The sequence below is a fragment of the Eleutherodactylus coqui genome, chromosome 3 (assembly GCF_035609145.1).
Source record: "Eleutherodactylus coqui strain aEleCoq1 chromosome 3, aEleCoq1.hap1, whole genome shotgun sequence".
NCBI lineage: Eukaryota > Metazoa > Chordata > Amphibia > Anura > Eleutherodactylidae > Eleutherodactylus > Eleutherodactylus coqui.
In genome coordinates, this window is record NC_089839.1 from 143,227,244 (window position 1) to 143,253,461 (window position 26,218).

The following is a 26,218-nucleotide window of genomic DNA, read 5'->3' on the forward strand; positions in this document are numbered from 1 at the left end:
TTCCCTTGATAGGGTCAAATCTGCATGCGCTTCCGCTGACATATACACAGCAGAAAAATGCAGTTTCACTGTGGTTTTCTGCAGTGGTTTTAGGAGTAGAATTAGTATGAAACATTCCATGTCAGATTCTCAGATTCTGCTGTGTGAATATACCCTTACGCAGCCCTACAAGAAAAATTGATTTCATAGCAGATAATGGAATGTGCGGCAGAATGACTGAAGTACGCAGGTTATGGTTCTCTCCATGACTTCTGAACACACAGACAGCAGCTCTATTACGTACAAGTAGCTCACGGTGAGAGTGCTGTTTAAATGGGTTTTCCACAGAAAATACTATTCATGATCTATTTGCAAAAATGAAAAAATTATCTCACCTATAGCAGAGCTTTGCGGTGCTTGTAGTTTGTCTGCCCAAAGGTAAAACAACCTTAGATCCGCTGAGCCATTCGGTCCTGTGGCTTGTTCATTAGCAAGAAAAGGTGTGGGAATCCGGACACATGGATAAAATTTTTCCTTTGCTTTATTTCCGTACCAGGCTTGCATAGTCAGATACATGGTTTCACAGATACATGGTTTTACAAGTACTTGTAAAACCATGTATCTGTGAAACCATGTATCTGACTATGCAAGCCTGGTAAGGAAATAAAGCAAAGGAAAAATTTTATCCATGTGTCCGGATTCCCACACCTTTTCTTATTCATGATCTAACCTCAGGATAGGTCATCAATAGTTGATCAACTGAGGTCTGACACTCCGATGGGCATCCGATGAGGTGATCAGTTGGGATCCAGAGCGTTGGACACAGTCGATTATCCTGAAGATAGGTCATAAATAGTATTTTGTGTGGAAAGCCGCTTTAAGTCATAAGGCTAATTTAACTCATATCGCGCTCGCCAACATGTGATTTTGCCGCATTTATTCAAAAACCACCTTTTATCACTTAAGGGAAGTAGCGATCCTCCACCGTAGCTGTCAATGGGAAACCTTGCATTGCAGTTGCGCGTACCTAGCATGCGGTGCAATGCTTCCACCAGCTCCATTGAGAACAATGGGGGATATGATGGCATGCCCAAAGATAGGACATGGGGTTCATATTCGCGCGTCTCGCAACACACAAATCTTGCACGAGAATCTCGGCCGTGTGAAACTGGCATCGAGCTGACAGCTGCCCGACACATTTGCCGATGTGAGAAACAGAGCTAGGTGGGTCAACAGTTATACACCAGTCAGAGTGGGCCCAGTGACTGCCGAATGCCAAACTAATCAAGTCGCCGCGGTGGCGACAGGAAACACTCAGCAGAGCACGGTGGCTGGAAATCCTGTAGCAGAGTTGCGGCAGGCAGTGAAAAGCAGGCTTTAAAAAGTCAGGGGGTGAGCTAAAGAAAATGTTATATCAAGGAAATGCTCCAGAGTTCAGCCTCCATTATTGGCTCCCGCTCTCTGCATGCCACCAGAAATGCAATCAATGGCACTGCAGGCAGAGCTGGGGGTGGAGATGGCACAGTGGAGACCCTGTGCATTCTCCGCTTAAAGAAGGCGGTGCTGTGCCTGCCATTCTAGTAAGTAAAATTAAATTTAACGATTCTTCAAAAAAACGAAATCATCGGCCAATAAATGGATGGATTAATCAAATTAGTTTGATTAATCACCCAGCCCTAAATGAAACATATTCTTAGGCAAAAATACTATTTGATAAAGAAATGTCTTACTTTGTAACAGTCGTTGGCAATAAGCTGCAGGAGGCTAAATGATTCACCAGATGTTTCCATTTTTAAATACAGTTCCCATGCCAGTCTTGCTTTCTTGTTCATGATATCTTAAAAAGGAACACAAAAAAGAGACAAAAGTGTGATAAAAATATTATTCAGCCATCATCTTAATGTGTTGCAGGACTCTGTATTATTAGGCACTAACACAGTCAATGGCCATGTCTAGAACTAATTGATTCCCCATGTCCAAGCCTAAAGTCTAGATGACAGATCTTCACACGACTGCAGTTGCTACAGCTCCTTTCTGCCCACCAGCAATATCCAAGAATGCCAAATAAAACTGTCATATGATATTGTATGTAAATAAGACAGTAACTTAAATAGTGGCCATACACCAAATTGAGTATTAATACTGTAGCAAGTCTCACGAGACAAAGAGATGCAGGACTTTTGCTGAATTTCAACATTTTCATTCCTATATATGCAGTGTGCTGTAAATCAGGAATCTTGTGGTATTAATGAGTTGCAGGTGCCCCTACCAACTGGCTGTTGATTGACAGAATTCTTCCCATGCAGAGTAATAGGGAGAAAGCTGCCAATCAGCAGTGGTGGGTTGGCAGAGCCCACAATTTATGTATACATCAAACTAAAGCTATTTACACTATAATATACTATATACACTATACTATAAATATGTATACACTACAAAAATAATCAAGCACCTAGAAGGAGTTGTTGAAATCAAATGAAACTTTCTTGATTCTGTGTGATTGTAACGTTGATATAAGTAAGTGATCACAATATCAGAACAAAAGGGTCACTTATTGTGGAGAACTGACCCCTTGAAGGGAGGCTCTAGTACCCTGTTGTAATGCCTCTAGCTTGGATATTAGATGTGATACGGGGGCATGGACGCTCTAGTACCCTGTTGTACCGCCTGTAGTTTGGATACAAAATGTGATACAGGTGGGCATGGAGGCTCTAGTACCCTATTAGACCAGCTCTAGCTTGGATACAAGATGTGAAACAAACAGGCATGAAGGCTCAAGTACCCTGTTGGGCTGCTTCTAGCTTGGAAACAAGATGTGATAAGGATGGACATGGAGGCTCCAGTATCCTGTCGTACCGCCTCTAAGCGTGGATACAAGATGTGATACGGATGAGCATTGAGGCTCTAGTACCCTGTTGGGCAGACGCAAGCTTGGATACAAGATGAGATACGGGCGGACATGGAGGCATACAGGTTCCATATGGGATCCTGTGGCATATCAGTCCACATTTGCTGTAACTGAGCACCTCCTCATTGTGCAAACACATAGGCTGTTGAAGTTGGCATCCCTGGTGGTCCAATACATGTTCTATTGGTGATAAATCTGGTGACCGGGCAGCCATAGCAATGTTGTGGAGGCATTCCTGTGACACCCTTGTGTGCGGCCTAGCCAGATTATCCTGCTGGAAGATGCCTCTTGGAAGCTGCCTTGAGAGGAACACATGTGGCTGCAGGATGTCCTGAACATATAGCTCAGCTGTCATTGTCCCTCATATCACTACTAGGGGTGACCAACTGTTGTATGCGGTGGCCCCCCCAGACCATCACACCGGCAGTGGGGGCAGTGTTCCACTCCACAGCAAAGGGAGGATTGAGGCGCTCACCCTGAGGTCTTCAGATACAAACATGGCCATCATCAGTGTCTAAACTAAACCTGGATTCATAGCTGAAGACAACACATAGCAGTCCAAATTCATTGTTCACTGCTGCAAACGGTATCAAAGGCAGAACATGTAATGGGCACCGTGAGACCAAATATCCTTTAACCAAATGCCTAGCAATGGTTCAAACAGACTCAGAAGCTGTAACGATGGTGCCTTCTGTCTCTGGGTGGTAAACAACGAAACAGAGCCATGTCTAGTGGTCAACAAGCTCTACACAAGTAGAAGAAGAGCTCACTACACGCAAGGAGCCTCTGAGAGCCTTTAACAAGCCAAGGGTTGAACCACTTTTAGGGCCTCATGTGACCATTCATCCAATCACACCACAACTCTAATCATTTGTATAACTGCCTGAGATGGAACTGCAAAGTGTGTACTATACTTTAAACTATTTATACATTACAGACACAATATTGAGTCAGAAGGGGTATTGCCTCTCCTTGAGGAGAGCACCTAGGTGAGTGAGTAGACTTATAAGGCCATGCAGCGACACCTATTGGATGGCAGCATTCCTGCAAATCAATGTCCAACCCTTTCTACAGGTCTTAACAAAGATTGGGAATTGAAAACCAAGCCAGAATCCATACACAGACAGCTCGGGTGTTTGCTTCTCATCCAATAAGTGGCGCTGCAGAGGTATTGTTCCATCTTCCTTATTTGAATATTACCCAGAGAGACAGTATTTCTCAGCTGGACTTGATATTTCACTATCAAAGGGGTTTTCTCATGAATACAACATCTTTTCATATAGAAGTCCCATGGGTTTGGCCTCTCATGCCCCTCACAGGGAAGTTTTCCTCAGTTATACATTTTTCCTGCAGTGGGATGGCCAACTACAACATATACTTAGCTGATCTCAGATCTGCCTCATGGTCAGAGGAAGCCTATCTATGTCTATGTATCTTAATAGAATATATTGTAAGATTGCCCTAGGAATAGTAGGTTATATAAACATAATTCTAATTGCCAGATGTAAAATATACCCATAGGTAATATCCCCATAAATATAAATGCTTTATTATTCAAAAATAGACAAGGACAACATCAAAAAGTACTTACAACATCGGGAAAGCCAGCTCAGGTAAACATAATCATTTTTAATCTTCTCACTCTGAATTAGCAAGAATACCTAACATGGAAATGATCAAAGATAAATAAACAATGCATGGAACATCTGTATTTAACTATGCAGTTTATGTAATTCATTTTTTTCACACAAATAAAATGTATAGTACCATAAATAGACAACATGTTAGGCTGTGCTCCTGGGACCTGTAGTACTGTGGGTTTCCAGGAGCACACCTTCACAGGTGTGGGATAACTAAGCTGACTGGGTGTGGATTTGTTCAGCCAGCCAATCCCCACTGGCCTTCTGCATATATGTGCTGACCCCACTAGCTGGAGGGTGATGGTTTCCTCATTCCTCCTTGTGTTTGCATTCATGCATGTTGTTCTGTAGGTGTGAACAGCAACGTGTTCTGTATGTCTGAGCCAGACATTTGGTGTGAACAGTCCTGTTCAGGATGTATTGGTGTGAGCAGTGACAAGACTGTGCAGGTGGCAGGGCATGTGGTGTGAATAGTCCTGTTCTGTGTGGTATGGATTCTCTTGTGTGTTGGTGTGAACTGTGTTCTGTTCTGCTTGGATTGTTTTCCATCTGCGCCCTTAGGTTCCTCCCTATTGGGACAGTCACCCACATGCAGGAAGGACTCCTTGGGAAAGTTGTGTTGTGAGAGTAGGGACCCACGACACAATGAGGACCCTTGTGGTGGGCTCGTGGGCTTAAGTGTCTTAGCCAAAATATGAACCAATACCTCGTACTCACTGTAGCAATTTCATCTGTTTATGCGTGCAGGTATTCTAAATGAGTGTTTTGGGTTTTTGTCAGTCATTGAGTTATGTCTGCCCGTGAGTCCCGTTCACAGCTTTCTAGTTCACTTTCTATTGGTGCTTAGCGTGTGTGTAGTTGTGTGATGATTTCAGATTGCAGATCCAGTGTGTATCCAAGTGTGGAAGTAACACAACACAAATGTAGAAAGCTGGGTATAAAAATTGTTAATGTTAAAAAAAGTGTTAACTTTTAGCTTAATTTACCACCGCTCAGCCTTGCCAACTTGCAGAGTTAAAACTATTAACCAACTGCAGACCAAGGAACATCTATAAAGATTGCATTGGTCTTCATATAACTCTGCAGAGATGTGGTAGAGCTATAGGAGAGGAGAGCAGAGACAGCTGGACCCCCACAGAGAAGGCAGAGACAGTTCCTGCCCATCTGATTGCTGCATACAGGATGAGAGCCATGTATACACTTCAGGAAGTGGCAATGCTTTTTAGCTGCAATGCTAAAAAGATTATTTGCCAAACTAGAGGGCTTGAAAAAGGCCCATAAATGCTTACCACTGTCCAGTCTCTTAACAGAGATCACTTTAATATGGGAAAAGATGAAGGATAATATTGCTCACAAACATCAACGGCATCGTGATTATTACTGTAGCTTTATATATGAGCAGAAATGCAGCAGAGCACTGGCACGTTTTTTACACCGAGAACAGAACCCTCACATATTCAGTCTATTCTGTCATCCACAATTGCGGATATTCCTCACCCCCAACAAATTGCGAACACTTTGAAGACTTATTACGAATGTCTGTATAATATCTGTGGACATTATTCAGGTCTGTCTGGTTCGGAGCTGGATGCCAAGATGAAAGCTTACATTCAGAAAACAGTTCTTCCCTCGATATCAGAAACGGTCAGAAAGGAGTTTTTGCCGCAATTCATTGTTGAGATTGAGACAGTTCTCTCTACTCTCAAAGGAGGAAAGAGTCCTGGACCAGATGGCTTCAAGGCTCAGTGCTTTAAAAACCTTTAAATCACTGCTTCTCCCTTTAGCAGAGGTGTTTAACAGCTTTTCACCGTCGTGTCTCTTTTATAGGCAGGCGCTGGAGGCTCATGTGGTGGTGCTGCCTAAGCCGAACAAAGATGTCACTTTATGTAACAACTATTGACCTATTTCACAAATTAACTGCGATATTAAGATATACTCTGAAATTACTTGCTAATCTACTTCAGTGAATAATCCCAGCAGTGGTGCACAAAGATCAGCGGGTTTTGTCCCCGGCAGGGAGGCAAGGGACAACACTATACGCGTGCCCTCAATGATCTCCTATATTAAGGGCAAACGGATGCCATTGTGTCTCCTATCAGTCAATGCCAAGAAAGCATTTGATAGGGTTCATTAGAGGTTTTTAAAAGACACACTTCTGCAGATAGGATTAGGTTCCAGATTTATTGATGGGATCATGGCTTTTTATTCCTCTTGGACACCTAGAGTGAGGGCAAATGGCCTTCTATCAACAATGGTACTCGCCAGGAGTGTCCCTTGTTTCCCTTGCTGTATATCGTTACCATGCAACACTTGGCAATAGCCTTAAGCAATAATCTAAATATTAGGGCTGTTAGCACTGGGCAGATTCACCACAAATTAGCCCTCCATGCAGATGACCTACTTATATATATCTTATCCCCACACGTCTCTCTGCCCATGTCCACGCACACTGTGCCATCCTGCGAGGAAAACATTCTATCATGCAACATTTTCACTATATTGGTGTCAGTCTTTTTATGTTCATACCACACAGAACTAACAGTCTTTTTAATGGCCTCACCACTTCTTGGATTCTTCTCCAGACACCTCCTGTTGTGCCCTCAAAGCCCTGCGGTCAGCTTCCAGCCGCATCTGGGTTTCCTCATTCTGCTCTCAGTGCTTGGCATTCATCTGCACCATCTTGGAATTCATTTGCACCACCTGCCTGAGGAGCTTCTCTATAGCTCACTCCCCAGCAGCAAAGTCAGTCTCACAGCAGACCCCTCCAATCACTGCCTTCTTGCGGCAATACTAGCTCTTTACTGAAATCCAGCACAGCCCAGACCTCTGATGGACAATTCTTTCATTGCCCCATGGTAACCGAAGCTTCAGTCTCCAGGCCATTTAAATGCCACTTTTGAACCGTCATTGCCCTCCAGCAACTGCACTTTCAGCCTCCTGGCCCTTTAAAAGCTGCCCGCAGCGCTGTGCGCCATTCTCTGTGGCAAGTTGGGGTTACTCGCCTATTGAATTGCCAACTTTATGTCAGAATGGTTGGCACACATGCATACGGGCTCAGGAGACTTGCAGTTTCTTTAAGTTCTGGCACCTGTCAGTATTTATTTCACATACAGCACTCAGTGGTACATGCAGTTCCTCAGGGTTCACAACCTACAGGGTTGCAGTCACCATCCCCTACCTTGGGGCATCTAGAGAGCAACCTTCTCTGTCAGACTGTTGTGACGGGCCCAGACTCATCCACACAGACCTAAGGCTCCAAGTGCCCGATGGCTTCTTCTACAGCCTCTCACTCTGGCTGGCAACCAACTCCACCCTGCTCACCCCGAGTGTGGCAGAAACTGATTCTTTTATCTTGCTTCCTGCCACACCCACTGGTATTTTCTCTCCTTTCAGGTATCGGAATGCCTGTCTACAGCCCCCTACGGACCATTCTGTCTACTGCACTCCTACACTATCTATAGATCCTACTCTGTTAAACAGGTTGAGAACTACCCACAAGTAACTCTGCTATCCCTGCTCCCCGATTCTATGCCCAAATCAAAAAGGGCATCTCGAGACACCTTCTATCTGCTGCCAGAATAGTAATACCACGACACTGGCGATCTCCGTTGAGGTACACTCTCTGTGAATGGGTCACAGAGGTACGATATATAATGAGCATGGGGGAATTGATAGCTGACACACACTCACGAAAGATCTCAGGCATTTATGGCAACATGAAGCTTTTGGCAGACTTTCATAGACTCTGCTGAGTTCCAGGGTCGGATAACCTTAATTCACACGGGGCAAATATCTTGTGCTTGGTCTACATGGCAGACCATCTCCATATCTCCTTCCTCCTTTCTCCTTTCTCCCTGTAACCATGCCCTTCTACCACCCCTTTTTTGTTGTTGCTTTTATTTCTCTTCTCTTGCTCCATTCACCCCACCCATCCCCACACACATTTTTTATACCAAAATGATCCTTATTAATATATACAAGACAATCCAGCACATATCTTAACCACTGTAGTACCAGAGATGTATCATTTATTTTTGTTTTTTTGTCCCCACCTTCCAAGAGCCATAACTTTTAATTTTTCCACTGGCATATCTGTATGAGGGCTTGACTTTGTGGGACGAGTTGTATTTTTTAATGCTGCCATTTAATGTACCGTATAATGTATGGAAAAACATAAAAAAATTGTTAAGTGGTGAGAAATGAAAAAAATGCAATTGTGCCATTTTTGGTGGGTTTACTTTTTACAATGTTCACAGTGCATTGATGAATCAAATATGTTCATTAGGTTGTGTGAAGCCCCCATTTTCGAGGGGTAAGCTGTAGTTTTTATTACTACCCATTTGGGATGCATACATATTTTTGATTACGTTTTATTTACATTTTTGGGGAAACCAGGATGCAAAAAAAAAACCGCAAATGTGGTATTCTGACTTTATTTTTATAGGGCCTAGACATGTCTTTTTTTAATTGTTTGTTTTATTGCGCTGCCCCCCACCCATTGACTGTTTAGACACACAGGCATCTTTGACTGCAGCATCTACAAAGTTAACTGCTGCAATCAGAACAAACTCTGATCGCAGTGGTTACCAGCAGCTGTCAACTACCAGAAATGGCTGACAGTATTGTCTGCTCCACTGGGTATGGAGCAGACTCAGCTCCATACATACGTCAGGACCGCAGGACGTTTATACTCACTCGGCGACCCTGAATTGGTTAAATCCACTGTACATATATAATTATATGCAGAAGATGCCCAGATTATGCCAACAGTTTAATTAGTATGAAATATTTTTTCCTATTTTCTGTTAAAACTGGGTACGATCCTGTAGTAAGGTGCATCTATTAGTTAGAACAATACAGCATTACTCCATAAAGTCACAAAATGCCCACAGTTCATCTAAATATTTTCCGCCATGCTGTATGGAGAATAAACTCACCTCCTCAGCCTCTTTGTAATTTCCTGCAGCAGCCTTGGCTTGAGCATAGTTGAAGTTAAAGGTATCATCATTGTAGAAGTAACTCTGAATTTAAAGAAGAAAAAATAAGCAGAATTGTTTTACTATCCAGGAATAAATTTAGATTATTTCTAATTAGGAAAACAAGCCACAGAATGCTCAAGCTTTATGTCTGTTCTGCAGAATTCCATTAATCTGTGCAAGATTAACAAGCAATTTAAATTGCTTTGCATCAGGGCTTATTCAGACGACCGTATATCGGCCGGGTATTCACGCCTGGCCGATATACGGTGTCCCTCTCTGCAGGGGGAGGAGGCTGGAAGAGCCGGGAGCAGTGCACTGAGCTCCCACCCCCTCTCCACCCCCTTTCCGCATCTCAGCACTATTTGCAATGAGAGAGGGTGGGACGGGGCGGAGCTAAGTTTCATGATTTAGCTCTGCCCCTGTCCCGCCCCCTCCCATTGCAAATAGTGCAGAGGGCTGGAAAGGGGATGGAGAGGAGGCGAAGAGGGGGCGGGAGCTCAGTGCACTACTCCTGGCTCTTCCAGCCTCCTCCCCCTGCAGAGAGGGACACCGTTTATCGGACGGCCGTGAAAACCCGGCCGATATACGGTCGTCTCGATAAGTGCTCAAAGCGTTTGAGAAAATTAATCTAGCAAAAGGTTTCCAGACACATCTTTAAGGCGTTCACACTGCATAAAGTGCTTATCAATAACATTCAATAGGAAACTGTAAGTAAATGCAACTGAACTAACCTTGATAGAGTTCAGGTAAATCAGAACATCATCAAATTGCCGAAGTAGAAAAAAGCAAGATGCCATGCACTGTCTTCCTGGTATTGTATCTAATTATGAAATAATGATATATTTCAGTTAGGTTATTAGTTCATGAATGCCTTAAAATAGATAATCTAAAACTAAAATCCCTCACTTAACCCCTTGAGTGGCGGGTTTCCTACCACCCTGTCGTGCCCACCAGGGCAGGTTTTTTAAAATGGTCTAATCATTGAATTTCAACTAATTTTGCAGTTGCGTCTCAATAGCCATAACTTTTTCATTTTTCCATTGACATGGCCATATAAGGGCTTGTTTTTTGCGGGACAAGTTGTGATTTTTTTAAACAGGGGGGAGGAAAAAAAGAAATGGGGAAAAAAGAAAAAAAGGGGCCATGTCATTAAGGGGTTAAATAATGTATTAACTTCCTTCTCTGGGTCATTATGATGCATGGATACCACATGTGTGATTGTATTTTTGATTTTTTACAAAGTAAAGGGAGACAAGTGTTTTTATAAATGTTTTAATAATTTTTTAACTTTTTTTTTTTTTTTTTAAATTTAATTTATTTATTTATTTTGTCCCTTTAGGGGACTTCCACAGGGACCCATCAGGACCCCCTGATCACAATCCGGGGGTCCGATGGTGACAGCCCTTTACATGCTGCAGTGACAGCCCTTTACATGCTGCAGTCACATAGACTGCCGAATGTAAAGGGTTAACACAGCAGAGATCGGAGGTTTTTTCTGATCTCTGCTGTAAGAGCTAGTACCTAGCTGCCCTCTCACAGCCAAGCACCAAGCTCTCCCTGCCACAGAGACCATCGGTTTGCTTCTGACAAGCCGATGGCCTGTATGGCAACCTGTAAACAAAGCAGGAGATTGCCGGCATATCGGCAATATCTTCTTTTTTTGTAAATCAGATTTTATTAAGATATTTTAACAATACAAGGTTAACTTCCCTGACAGGGGATAAAGTCTCATTAGACAATAAACACAATATAATGCACATATTTGTAGATCTCCGACAGTCGGAAAGTTGGTTTGTTATAACTAGGAGGTCTTTCCTTATGTCTAATCCTTATATATTAACTGTTGAATTAAACCATTTGAAAAGGGGGAGGGGGGGGGGGGAAGTCCGAAGGGGAAGGGGGAAGGGAAAGAAAAGAAAGGGGAGAGGGAGGGGGGGGGGGATGTGGAAACCGACATCATCTGCTCACCCCATTGGTGTCCAACATAATAGACCTGTCAGGGTCGGGTTGACGTTACCAGGAGCGATCAAGACAGTCCCAATGTCTGAGGTCCCAACCATCCGTGGTCCCCACTCTACCCCTGAGGGGGAGAGGGGAGTGCATCTACCGTCTTAGCCTCCTCCATGGGTCCCATGTGATAATAAAGTCCTCTTGTGTGCCTCTATTCCAGCTGGAGAGTTCCTCCAGGTTGCAAATTGAGTCCACCTTCATTTGCCACTGTTTTAGTGTAGGGGGTTCTCTCTGTAGCCATTTAGTGGGTATTAATGCTTTTGCTGAGTCGAGTAGAAAAGCGATTAATTTATCTTTTCTGGGATGAAAATCCTGGGATGGCTTCCAGAGGAAGATCATTTCCGCTGAGATTGTCAAATCTGTTTTGAGGGAGCGTAGTACCTTTTCAATATCTTTCCAGAAGGGAACTATCCTGGTGCATTCCCACCATATGTGTTTAAATGAGCCTTCCTCGGTGTTGCATCTCCAGCACCTATTATGTGGGGCAAGCTTGTAGGCATAAAGCCATTGGGGGTTTTTGTACCAACGTACAAGAAGCTTATAATGGCTTTCCTGCAGGAGTATGCAAGGAGATAAGCCGAAAGATGTTCGTAGGATAACTTTTACGTCTGCTGGGGATAAAGATATGTTTAATTCTTTTTCCCAAGAATTTAAGAAGTTTGGTTTATATTCTACGGGTGCCGAGATAAAGTTTTTCCGTATGAAGGAGATTGTTTTGTTTCTCTGGGAGTTCCCAGTTACTGTTTTCTCAAAGAGAGTAGCGGGTCTAGTAGATCTGTATTTCTCCTTGAAACCATCCAGAACCTTAACGATATGAATTTTTTGTAGGAAGAAAGCCTTTTGACAGGGTGGACTGGCTTTACATGGAGAGGGTTCTAGCCCAATTTAACTTCCCTCCCATGTTTATTTCTGCAATCTTTTCACTATATCAAGATCCCCATGCAAGGCTAAAAATTAAAAATATTCTATCCCCACCCTTTAATATCCGCAATGGAACACGCCAGGGATACCCGTTATCACCCACCCTCTTTGTATTGGCCCTGGAACCACTATTGCAAGAGGTATGACTGAACCCAGATATAAATGGTCTTAAATCTGGATCCGACCCCCTAACAACAGCTGCATTTGCAGATGATATTATGTTTATCATCTCGGACCCAGAAAAAGGAATACCCAACCTGGTTTTAGTCTTAAATCTCTTTGGAGAATTATCAAATTTCAAAATTAACTTTTCTAAGTCAACTATGCTTAATATCTCAGTCCCCCTAACAAGCTGCGACTCCTTGAAAGCCAGTTCACCCTTCAAATGGTCAGATTCCTGTATAGAATACCTTGGGGTTAAGGTCACAAAGAGAACAGAAGACTTATATAATGCTAACTTCCAACCGCTACTGACGCATATAAGAAACCTGCTACAAAAGTATGATATACCATTTCTTTCATGGTTCGGAAGAAAAAATATTATAAAATCTTACATCCTGCCTATAATATTATATAAAATCCGAATGCTACCAGTTGCACTACTCCAAACCTTCTTTAAAACATTAAGAGCGACTTTTTCCAACTTTGTTTGGAAGCAAAAAAGACCCCGCCTGGCATATAGCCTTATGATCAAAAGACGTGAAGAGGGTGGGATCGGACTGCCGTGCGTCCACGACTTCTACCAAGCCACTGAAATTCAATACTGAATGGACCTGACACATCCAACAAAAGACAAAATGCTACTCTCCTTAGCAACATTCTCACATGGAAGCTCTCTCTTAGAGGATCTATGGTTCCCCCGCAGACTCTCGTACAGATCTAAAAACTTCAACCCACTCATTAGAGGGCCCTGCGAAACGTGGGATAAACTGAAAACCTCTTTGGCCCCCGAACCCTCACCAATTACTCCACTGAGATTGGCCCAAAAATTGCTTAACATACCCACGGATTCAACAACTAGGAGCCTGTGGGCAAAATTCAGGGACCTTCAAATATCAGACCTACAAGCTCTAGCACACAAGAAAACGCCCGAAATCATACAGGAATTAATTCCACAAACATCCCTATCCTTCCTACAAAGAATTCATATCGGCAATATCTTCTGCTGGTTTTTCAAGCCCTTGCTTTGTTCTCTGTGGGTCTGTGCAGGCAGAGCACAATGTCACAGCTTGTGGCATTGTGCTCTGCAGCTCCCATAGTGATACATAGCCCGGAAATCTTCCGGGCTATGTCGCTATGAGCAGTGGAGCTCGTCCCGGAAAATTTCCGGACGTGCCACTCAAGGGGTTAAAGAGGTTTTCCAACTTAATTTTTTTAAAATTCCCCTGCCCCCTCAAAACAATAATTTTGCAATTTGCTCACTGTGGCAGTGGAGCACGGTTTCAGCACTCCGACATCACAACATGTGATTTGTTCCCCCTCACAGTACAATAATGTCATCAAGAGACCCCATTACAGTATGAGAATGTAACCCAAAGCATTCTCCCTCACAGTATAATTACACTCAAAGCTTCTCCCCCATCAACAGGAGATACGCCAGCTTGCAGCTAGACGACCTGCCCCACCACATTAACCCCTTAATGACATGGCCTATTTTGGCGTTGAGGACCAAGCGATTTTTTGGTATTTTTCCATCTCCATTTTTCAAAAGCCATAACTTTTTTATTTTTCCACCGACGCAGCCGTATAAGGGCTTGTTTTTTGCGTGGCGAGCTGTAGTTTTTATCTGTGCCACTTTTGGTTACATAGGCTATATCGTAAAACTTTTATTATTTTTTTTTATGATAACAGGGAGAGAAAACGCATCAATTCTGTCATAGATTTTTTTTTTCTTTTTCTTACAGCGTTAATCATGCAGCATAAATGACACACTAAATTTTTTCTGCGGGTCGGTACGGTTACAACGATACCAAAATAAAACCCCCTTTTTTTGGAAATCTTTTTTTTTTCTCTATAGCTGCATTCAAAGTCCTGTAACTTTTTTATTTTTCTATGTACGGAGCTCTATGAGGGCTTATTTTTTGCAAGATGAGCTGTAGTTTTTATTGGTACCATTTTGGGGAATGTACGGCTTTTTTGATCACTTTTATTGCATTTTTTGGGAGGCAAAATGCTAAAAATTATAGCATTTTGCCTGTTTTTTAGCGTTTTTTTTTAACGCTTTTTGTCGTACAAAATAAAAAGCATGTTCAACTTTTCGTACACGTCGTTACGGACGTGTCAATATCCAATATGTGGGGTTTTAATTTTTTTTATGCTAATATTAGAAAAAGCATAAAAAAAGGTTTTTTTTTACATTTTTCTTTTTTTACGTTTTTCTTTTTTTTACACTATTTGAGTCCCTCTGAGGGACTTGCAGCACTATGTCTATGGTCCCTGTCATAAGGCATGGCAGAGCTACTGCTCTGCCATGCCTTATCGCTTATACAGCGATTATAGGCACAGGCAATACAGGACGCCAGTGTCTGGCGTCCTGTTGCCATGGTGACAGGCCGGGCTCTCGCGATGACATCGCGAGTGCCGGCCGGAGACACAGAGGGAGCGCGCTCCCTCTGTGAACTCTTTCTCTGTCGCGATCTACTTAGATCGTGGCAGGGAAGGGGTTAACAGCGGGGGGGCGCATCTCCGATGCCCCCCCGCTGTTGCAGCGGGACACCGGCTGTGACTGACAGCCGGCTCCCGCTGCGGGATAGCGCGGGATCTTATGTGATCTCGCGCTATCCCCAGGACGTACTGGTACGTCCTGTTGCGGGAAGTACCAGGCTCCCAGGACGTACCGGTACGTCCTGGAGCGGGAAGGGGTTAACAGCACCTATGTGGATCCCATAATAGGCGGCCACTTACTGCATCCTCTTTTATGTGCCAGTTGTATCAGTTTTCACCCCACTGGTGTTATGGATTAGAGGACGAGAGAGTGGGTTAGCATCCACTATAATATCATCATGCACTGATGACCCCCTGGCAAGAATCTTTAGACTACTCAAAGCTGTGTTCTATTCCGAACCTTCCTGCAGAAAATGCAGAAAGGAGGCCAATACCTTAAATATTAGGATGTCTTAAAGCAGCACCTTAAGTCCTGTGGCTTTTCACATGGTACTTGGGAGGAGCTTGATCAGCAAAGACTAGAATGGTGAAGTATAGTCAAAACAGGCACTAATGCTTTTGAGCAATCCCGCCTTGACACCAAACGCCAAATACTGTGCCACCTGTGACCGTACGTTTAAGACCAAGTTTGGTTTTGCATCACACATTCAAACGCATGCCAGAAGCTAGGGTGTCGTTGTGGAGGCCATCATCATCATTATTGAGCCACCATATGGCCATATTATTTGGTCACTTTATTATAGCATTATTTTGAGGTGTTTTAAAACATTTATTATTATCTGTATAGGCAAGTATCTATGATGGGAGGCCAAATTCAAGACTGGGGATGAGTTGGATCTCACACCTAGAAATATTTGGCACCTCAGTATTTAACATTTTTTATCTTTCCTAAAAGTTGTAATGTGCAAGACTTACCACATTCACTAGCTGATCCACCAACAAGCTGGAAGAACTGCTGAGCAATTTTGAGATGGTCCCTCTAAATATATATGAAGAAAAATTATATAATACCAAGTATTTAAAACAGGGATTTTCAATACTCATTGCACATACTTGTGTTGGCCCTGCATATGACCAACAATAATCAGAATATTCAAGTACTAGGCCTAACAGGTGTCCATAGAAGAAGGAAAAAATAATAAAACATTAACTAGTGACATAATGACCTGTAAATTGTGTCTTAACAGAAAAAATATCTTAAAGAGCGAAAACATATTTTTCCATCCCTGCATGCTTCACCTGATTGTAGTCACTTTCATGCAGGGCAGCCTCCTGTCTGATGCTTATCAGACATCACATGAGCAGCTAGAGCCTGTACCATCTCTGACTACCAGAGAGGACAGTGTGCTTATCACTACCTTGTATATCCAATCAAACTACAGACCTATAAGTATACAATCAGGAGGCTGAACAAAAATTTCTTTTGTATTCTGTGTGACAGGAGCCTCTAATCATCAGCAGTAACTGTGATAGGAGTTTCTCTGTCCTCCTCTAAAGAGCTTGTTTGGTAGGGTCCATCCCACAGGAATTATACTTACCGGAAAACTGACTTTTGAAAGCAACCTAAATCCTAGTAAATCTCAGGTAGTCAGAATGAGATAAGATGACATCTGAGAAGAAGGACTCCAGGATGTTTAATATAGAAAGGAATAACTAACCAAAGTAATACTAGCCAACTTCACATGATGGATGGCTCTTTAGATTTTACCACTATTACTCTAATGGCCGAGCACGATTTGGAGCTGTGAAACTCGGGCCGGTATCGTGCTCATGAATGTGCGATGTGCCCACGGATGCAAGGTGTTTTTGTGTCGCAATCCATCACTTCAGTACAGTTGCGATTAGCCGCTCTAGAGGATCGGCAAGTGTTTCCTATTATTTTCAATGGGAAACCTCGCATCGCACTTGCGTACATATCACACATTAAGCGATGCGCTTTCCAGTTCCATTGAAAACCATGGGCAATACATTCTGAGGAACACGCAAATATAGAGCATGCCGCAAATTTTTCCCTCCCTGTGATGCGGGGAAAAAAAAGAAAAATCGCTCATGTATATGGCTCCAGGCGTTATACTTACATTACCATACAATGTAATTTAAGAAAAACAAAAAAATAAGTGGGGTGAAATTAAAAGTGGTGACTGTGCAGTAAAAATGACATTTTCATGTTATTCTGCAGGATAGAAGGATTGTGGAGTCTTTTATATGCTTTATTAACTTAAAAAAACATATAATATATATTGAACTTACATCTGATTTAAAGTGACCCTCCAGATCTAGACAAACAAGGATGGCCACACCGCTTCTCTGACTATCTGATGCACACCATGCATTAGTATGCATCATTAGTCTAAAGGCCCATTTAGACACAACACTTATCTGTCAAAATTAGCTCAAAAGCCATCCTTTGAGCGATAATCGTTGGGTGTAAACATGCAGATCTTTCACTTTTCTGCCGAACAATGGACTTCATTTCAGGATGAAATCTATTTTTCGGTAAAACAGCTGATAAGAAGGACCGCACGCTGTGTTTTGCCCGGGCAGCGCTGACTACATTGTCTCAGCTGTCAGCCCCGTGGAAATTTATTCAGAGAACAGCGGATGGTCTGTTCTCTGATTACAGCTCCCGGCAGCTCACACGCTACTAATTGGTACTAATAGGCATTAGTACCAAGTAGTGGTTTATGCAAAATGATCGCTCAAAAACCATCTTTGGAGCAATCATCTTTGTGTCTAAATGCACCCTAAGACACTACATGCTGCTTTGATTGGCCAGTGCTACTAATATGAGTAGCAGTAGTTAATCAAAGCAGGTGTAGTGTCTTAGACTAATGATGCATACTAATGTACAGTGTACATCAGGTAGTCAGAGAAACCAGTGCAGCCATCTTTGTTTGTTCAAGCCCGGAGTATCGCTTTAATTTATAACAGTTTTGTTTTAAGTCCCTACAGTGGACATCAACATGCGATAACTTGGACAATATACTGCAATATTTTGTTATAGGCAGGATTTAGTAGACTTTAACATATGGCAGGCTCCGGTCTGCCATGTGAACACATGGGCACCCTACAATCATGTCGCAAGTGGGCTGATGGAGCACTGGAGGAGACTTCCTTCCAGGTTAGCAGTTTACATTCTGTGGTCAGCTTGCTGTGAACGTGGTTATTTCAAACAGCAGACACCCTCCGGCTATGGAGCTCCAGAGCCAGCTCCATACCCTAGCCGTGACCTAATGATGTACATTTAACAGGTTAAATGGCTGGCCTACAAAGCTCCTTTAATTTCTAAAACGGAAAAGAAAAAAATGCAATGGACACCAAAACTATATGGAACTCACCGAGCCCAATTCTTGACCCAGCGCTGCATTCACAACTCCCTTGAGGATGTATTCCTGTATAACACAAACATGTTTGGATTATTCTTACAAAATGCAAATTTATTATCCTTATATGAGGACAACTGTAAGATTGGAAGTTAAATTGTCTGTTGCCAGTTTTGACAAACTTTTGCATGGTAAAATAAAGGTACTTTTACACGGGCCAATAGTCACCCAAATAATCGCTTAAATAAACAACTTTGGGTGACTGTCAGCCCATGTATATACAGCGCCCAACAAGGCACTGAGCGAGAAGTAGCTCAGTTGTTGCTAGTTGTTCCCCTTCAACTCACTGAAACAGAACGACTGATAAGCGGCTTCTCACTTAGTGTAAACAGGAGTTTCCTATGAATGGAGGCAGGCAGATGGGACAATCCCGGCCCACTCTGCTTCCATTCACTTAGATGACTATCACTCCTGCGTAAAGCTTATGCGTCTGACAGTCGTGCGAGAGGCATGACTCCATGCCAGCTCCGGTGAGAGGCATGACTCCATGCCAGCTCCGGCGAGAGGCATGACTCCATGCCAGCTCCGGCGAGAGGCATGACTCCATGCTAGCTCTGGGGAGAGTCATACTGAAGTAATGGGTTGGCTTGTGGTTGACAGTGGCATCATGTTGGCTATTGCAGGCAACCTGGAAAACCTTTTTAACAATTAAGCAACAGTTTGTTATATTAAAAATTCTGAAATAATGTTTTCAGCATTAGTAAACGCAGATGCAGAGACAGTTGATGATAAAACAAGAAACATTATCAGTCTTTACTTTCCCAAGCATATAGAGTAAACTTATTTGTACCTGTGGGGTAGTTGGTTCAAGGTCTTTAATTAAGTTAAATGCTTCTTGAACATCATCTAGAAATGAAGAAAATTATGCAATTTAAGCACAGTAATCTATTTAGATGTATAGATTTTGGTGAAATCAACTATTAATAAGCATCTCCGCTTTAAACAATTATCTGACCCAGGAGATATGTATCATCATAATTAATCCACTACAATTGTTAAAAAAGAAAATGTTCTGGGACATGGACGGCAGCAGCTTTGTGAACTCCGCCTAACAGACATTTAAAGTGCAGTGATGTTTGCAGTAAGAAAGCTACAGAAGCTTCAGGCTTCATATGAGGACATCCATCTTTACTCTGACCTGTCGCAGGTGACAATGCAAGCTTGAAAAAGAATCCACCCTATTACATCACTTTTACGCAACAACAATCTTCTATAAGTGGGGCTTCCCGACCAAGCTCCTAATAAACAGAGAGGGTACAACCTTCATTTTGAACAAACCAGAAGAAGGTCCAAAATTACTACAAGAATAGGGGATCTTTGTTCCCGGATTGAAAAATCCTGCTCGCCTCCCTCCAGATTGGATGAATGGCTCTAAATTCCAAAAGGTACTTTTACCAGCATTCATTTTGATCTTTTTCCATTTTTTTCATTTTCGTATTCACCTCCTCTGTCCATCTAAAAAGGTCACTATCCTGAGTGTCCGGACTTGTAACCGCCTGCATATTTCCTCCTAAGACCGGCTGCACATGAACAGGACGAATTCCGCATGCGGGACCCCGCAGCGGAATCCGACCCTTTGCCCTGCCGGTAACCCCATGTACTGGTATGGAATCTTCTTAATCTGTACTGTAGATGGTCCGCTCGGCACACATGCGCAGTGTAGATCATGTCGCGCCACCGCTGGGCGATGATGCGGATTCTGTGACCTTTCCACAATGATGATAGTGAAAGGGCTGGAGGTCGGACGGCTTCTATTGATTTTAATGGAAGCCGCCCGCATGGAATCTGCTTAAAAATAGAGCATGCTGCGATTTTTCCACCACAAGTGTAAAATTGCTATTGATTTCCACTTGTGTGCAAGAAACAACGCTTTTCCATTGCATGTTATGGGTGGTATTTGCTGCAGATTTCTGAGGCAGACGCCTGCTCCAGATTATGCAATGCAAATCCACCTGTGTGCAGGCGGTCTAAACCAGGTTCACTCATTTACTTGCTGTTAATTAAAATATCTAAACAGTTCTTCTTCATTACCTACCTATCTTTTTCTGACCGCCTAGCTCCACCAGTTGTGGAAAATGCTCCCTTCAGAGTACAAAAAAGCCAGCCTTGTAGCCATCCTACTTTATACCCATCATAGCCTTGAGTCTCCTCTCTATTAATGTAGGAGGCCTCAACTCGCCATTAATACTTGGGTATTAAAATATGCTTCCCCCCAAGACAAAATGGCCACAACAAACTTTGTTCTGCTGATTCTTTCTGGAGGGAACCAATTAAATAGTTTAAGTAAAACAAACAGGCAGCATATTGACATGCATTAGCATGTCTTATTTCTTATCCGTGGCGTGGATAGGCATAGGACACATCATGAACTGATTGAATACGACCATCGGTCCACATGAAAAAATGTCAGTGTGCATGTGCTCATAGGCCTGTAATGGGACCATGTGCTGTCGGTGGATTAACACAGACAGCACATGGCCCCTAATACACTGTGTGTGTACCAACATTCACTTTCTTGGAAATATCTTGTTCACAGAGAAGACCACATTTCATCTTTCAGCATATATCAATCTGCATAAAGTGGGAATATGGGGAACTGAAAATTCCCATGTTTATAGAGAACAGCCCAAAATTCAATGTCTGATATGGTGCAGTGAAGAACTGGATTAGCAATTCTTTTTTTTTTTTTTTTTTTGTGAACCTACAGAAACTGTTCCTGTATACCTTGACATTTTGGAACAGTTCCTGTATCCCCAAGTAGCCAATCTGCAACTTAACATCATCCAGCAACATGGGGCTCCCCCACATTAGTGTATGGTAGTTCGGAGCTCCCTGAATAAGATCTTTCAAGGTCCCTGGATTGGATGCAGCAGACAATGTGATAGTCTTCTTGAGCACCAGATCTTACCATTCTGGATTTCTTCCACTGGAGTTACATGAAAGACCATGTATTTGTGACTACAGTGAATGATCTCCCAGACCTGTGATCATTCATCCGTTAAACGATGGCTACTATAACAGTGGGCATGTTGGAGAGAATATGGCAAAAAATTGAGTACAGACTAGATATTGTTTTTGCTACCAAAAATAGTTTTATTAGTATGTGCCCAAAAAATGTGAGTTGTCCTTCAATTCCCTGAAGTTTTATTTTCATTTTCCTGCCATTTATACGTTCTGCTTTGTGAACTAATAAAACTTGGAAGGTTTGATAGGAACACCACATAACATTATCCATAATACTCTGTAACCGTAATCATGAAGTCTCAACCTGGCGAATGAAAAGGTTCTCAAGTGATTTAGTGTATGAATCTATATAAATATATAAAGGCGAAAGCCTTCACTGATTGACTGACTGACTGACTCGCCACTAGTTCTCTAACTTTCCGATGTCATACAAACATTTGAAATTTGGCACAACCATTCTTTAGGTCATAAATAGGAAAAGTAAATGGGTTGCAACTTGATTATTCAATTCTAAGTGCGAAAGTAAGTGACCCCCTATGTAATGCAACTAATAACACACTTCTGTACCGCACAAACGTGAAATTTGCCATGACCATTCTTTATGTCCTAACTAAGTAAAGTAAAGGGGTCACAATATCAATATTCAATTCTATGCGTGAAAAACTGCGAAAATCCACGAAGCATGAGAGTTCTTTTCTCAGAAACCATAAAGCCTAGGGAAAAGATTTGTATACTGAGGAGAAACTACTTTACTTCTATGTGTATATACTGAGGAGAATCTAACTGACCTCTATATGTATATACTGAGAAGAATCTATCTCACCTCTATGTGTATATACTGAGGAGCATCTACCTCACCTCTATGTGGATTTACTGAGAACAATCTAACTGACCTCTGTGTATATATACTGGAGAGAATCTACCTCTCCTCTATTTGTATATACTGTGGACCTGTACACACTGTAACTGACCTCTGTGTGTATATACTGAGGAAAATCTAACGGACCTCTGTGTGCACATACTGAGAGGCTGGAAAGTACATAAAGAAGCAGCCATAGACTGGAGGGACAGTGCACACCTTTAAGGCTAAGAAGAATCTGTAAACTCAAATCTGGGGGTAAATCTGAATAAAAAGGGGCTGTACTTTTAAGGGTAAAAGGTGAGGAGAGTGGGAGGGGTGGCACATTCCGCAGAGGGACATCGGTACATGAAGTCTGAGTTTTATTCCTCTGTTCCTCTGAAGTAACCACGATTTCATAAAATTTTCCAAGCAAACAGCAGGTTAACACCTGTAGCAAATTAACTGGGGCGAAGCCGGGTATATCAGCTAGTATTATAAGTTTATGTCTTAGTTTGCCTTTTCAGTGACAGGTGTTTTTGGACATCCAACTATTACCATGTCTCAATGATTCACAAATTGTTACCTTGCCTGAGATAGTAAATAACCAAGTTCAATCGTGCCTCAGGAATAACATCAACCAATGGTGGAAGTACCTGCAAGGCTCCCTCTCCGGCACGGAACACCACCTGACAAAATAAAATAATACTATTTAAAGGAAGGAAGACGCCGGAAAACGCCACAAGACACACTTCATTACTATTTTAGCTAAAACAACTTACAAGATTGTGTTTAATAAGCTCCTTGGCAAATTCAAAGGAAGATAATGCATTATCCATTAAACTTTTTAATTCTGCCTGTAACAGAAATAAGTGAAGATTAAATCAGCAGTTTTAATTAAAAAAAAAAAATGATATATAAAATTGTTACAAACTAGTCGGTGAAAAGGGTTTTCTCATCTTGAGATAGATATAAATATAAATTGTGTGCATCTTGTTTTTGTGCTTAACTGCTATTAAGAGAATACACATTGATGGCCTAACCGTCTGATAGATCATCTGTATGCAATCAGTGGGGATCATATCTCTGAGAGTCCCACCATTGATCATGCCGCTGTATCTGGTGCTGCAGGCTAACATAATTCACTCCCGGGGATCGGACCACCACTGATCTCAGATTGATGGCCTCTCTTAAGCATTGAAGGCCAACCATCCATACAATAACATGCAGACTAGAGGGGTATTCCAGCTCACCTATCCACTGCAGAAGTGCTAAATCTTACCTCAGTGGAGGTTCCAATTGCTAGGACCCACAGACTGCCATTCCATGGTATCATCCCTATATGAATAGTGGGGAAGGGGTGGGGGCGGGCGGGCACTGTGATTCTCGTTTGTTGGTGGTCCCAGCAGTTGGACCTAAGTGATCCAACAATCATCATCTATCTAGTAGAAATGTGATGAACTGATAAATGTTTTTGGCTGGAATCCCCCTTTCCTTTATTATAATGACAGGCAATAATCTATTTGTATCCTTACTTCAGCTGCTTTTCCATTGTAGAGACGAAAGTGATTGCATGCTTTCAGATTCAGAGCGATAGTACTGTCAGGAACCTGTTGTAAATATACTGCAAGGACCTCCTGTGAAACATCATAGTAATCAAGCTTATAGTAGCAAAGAGCCACATAGACATTCAATGCGAGGAAATCCCTGTAAATGAAATAATAATGAAATGCTTAAATCGCACCTGAGTTTTCAACAAGTTTTCTAAAACAAATCAGTTTCTTCTTACCCCCTCATATGCTGCTGTTTGCACCCTGTTTCATCTTTTTAAGTTTGGATTTTCAGGTGGTCTTGCCCCTTTTTCTGCTGCCCTGCTGTTTGAAATCTACTTTCAGGCTAGGGTGTGTAGGAAGCCTAGCAAACTGTCAGTAGTTCACTGTCCTGTACTTCCTCTCACTTCCCTTGATACATTGGGCTGTCTGTTCAAATCAGCAGGGAGGTAGTATCTCCTGTCCCAGGATGATTGTAGGAAATTGGACATTCAGAGACATTCTGGCCAAATGATTAATAGACCCCAAGTAATGTGCACACACGTGCTGTAACAGCAAGAGAGGCAGAGATTGTGGAGCTTGTTTACACAGTGAACTGCGGATCTGTCAGCCTATGAGTACATGGTGCAGCCTATGAAGACAGCTGTGGGTGAGGAGCTAAAAAAAACATCCTAGATTCCCAGTTACTACAGACACTCAATACCTAACAACAGGTAGTGGATTGCAGAGGAGCTGGGAGGGAAACCCTAGTGGCAGCTACGTCAGCCTTGATTTATACTGGTAAAACAAAAAAAGTGAAAGTATATTACAAGACTGATGAGACACATACAGGCTGTTAGACATGAGTTGTCTGTAAGGTAAGTGCCCCTTTAATATATAGAAGCAAGAATTTATATTACCGTGACTTTTTACCTAGTTTACACCACAAAAACCTGAAACAAAGCATTATGAATGTTCAATACCTGCTAGTTTCATGTACATGTAGTTCACTCTTTCCAGAAGTAGAAAAGGCGCTGATACAAAAACTAATAATGGGGCGCCAGTGGATGGTGTAGACACTTAAGTATTTTGATGACCACAAACAATTGGATGTAATTGTGCTCTTGTTACCTGTTTTCTAATAATATTCTCTTGTAGATATCTATGGCTTCCTGATAATGAGATCTCATGTAATGTATAGATGCCAGGCTTAGCTGATCCTCAATAATATCCTGCATGTTCTGGTGAAAGACCATCAGCTTTTTCTCATCGTTGAACTATTGTAAGAGACAAGCTGTTTAGTTACAACAGACATTGGAACAATTTACTACAACAATAATTTGTTTTAAACTGTTAAAAAGACAAAAATTAAACTTTGTGCTCTACAGAAGGCTGGAGCTACACACACTTAGGCTGGGTTCACACGGACTAAAATCCCGCGGAAATCTCACGGAAAGACCGCACAGAAATACCGCAAGAAGGAGAAATGCAGCTTCAAAATCTGCGGCCTGTCAACGGGGTTTTTGGAGCAGCTTCCCTGCCTGCATTCCGCTGCGACCATCTCTCCCCCTAGAGAGGAGAGAGGCCGCCGCAGAAACGGGGAGAGAATTGACATGCCGCGTCTTTGAACTCCGCACGGCATGTCAATTTCAGTGTGGCTTGGTCGCAACGGATCGGCCACATCAAAAATCTTTACATACTGCAATATTGAAGTATTCCAACATACAGTATAAGCAATCAACTGTTTTCAAGTTCATGTCCCCTTTGGGAACTAAATAAGAGTGTAAAAAAGGATTTAATAGTTTTTCTTTTAACAGTTAAAAAAAAACAAAACAAAAGTTCAACCCCCCCCCCCCTTTTCCCATAAACAATAAAAAAACCTACACACTTGGTGTCACCGTGTACGTAAAAGTCCGAACTATTAAAATATCAAAATATTAATCCTGTACGGCGAAGGCTGTAAAATAAATTCTAAAAAAAAGGATGGAACGCCAAAATTGCAATTTTTTTTTTGTAACCTGGCTCCCAAAAAATTGGAATAAAAAGTAATCGTAGGTTTCCCAAAATAGTAATAATAAAAAGTACAGCTCACTCTGAAAAAAACAGCCCTCACAGCCCAATCAACAGAAAAATAAAAAAGTTACAAGTGTCAGAATATCGCGACTGAAAGCAATTTTTATTTAAGAAAAAAACATACCGTATGTACTTAAATACAGAAAAAAAACAATATAAATTTGGTATCACTGTAATCATACCGACCCCCAGAACAAAGTTCATACCATTTTTACTGTACTGTTAAGGCCTCATGTCCATAGGCGGGTCGGATTCCGTGCGGGGAATCACGCGTGGAATCCAGCCCTGCCTGTGGCCAGTGACGCATGCTTACCTGTATTTTCCCGGCAG

At 42.2% G+C, this 26,218-nt stretch overlaps 1 protein-coding gene across 1 annotated transcript in view; it reads right to left on the minus strand.

Annotated features, from left to right (window-relative positions):
* The window catches only part of IFT56 (intraflagellar transport 56), a 74,885-nt gene that overhangs the window by 8,684 nt on the left and 39,983 nt on the right, over nt 1–26,218 (minus strand). The window contains exons 6-16 of the mRNA XM_066596216.1: nt 24,947–25,092; nt 23,822–23,993; nt 23,069–23,143; nt 22,873–22,975; nt 19,275–19,330; nt 18,440–18,493; nt 16,017–16,080; nt 10,238–10,326; nt 9,465–9,548; nt 4,479–4,548; nt 1,710–1,816 (exon numbers count right to left, since the gene is read on the minus strand). Of these exons, the coding sequence (XP_066452313.1) occupies nt 1,710–1,816; nt 4,479–4,548; nt 9,465–9,548; nt 10,238–10,326; nt 16,017–16,080; nt 18,440–18,493; nt 19,275–19,330; nt 22,873–22,975; nt 23,069–23,143; nt 23,822–23,993; nt 24,947–25,092 (1,020 nt within the window). The remainder of the gene's footprint in view (nt 1–1,709; nt 1,817–4,478; nt 4,549–9,464; nt 9,549–10,237; nt 10,327–16,016; nt 16,081–18,439; nt 18,494–19,274; nt 19,331–22,872; nt 22,976–23,068; nt 23,144–23,821; nt 23,994–24,946; nt 25,093–26,218) is intronic.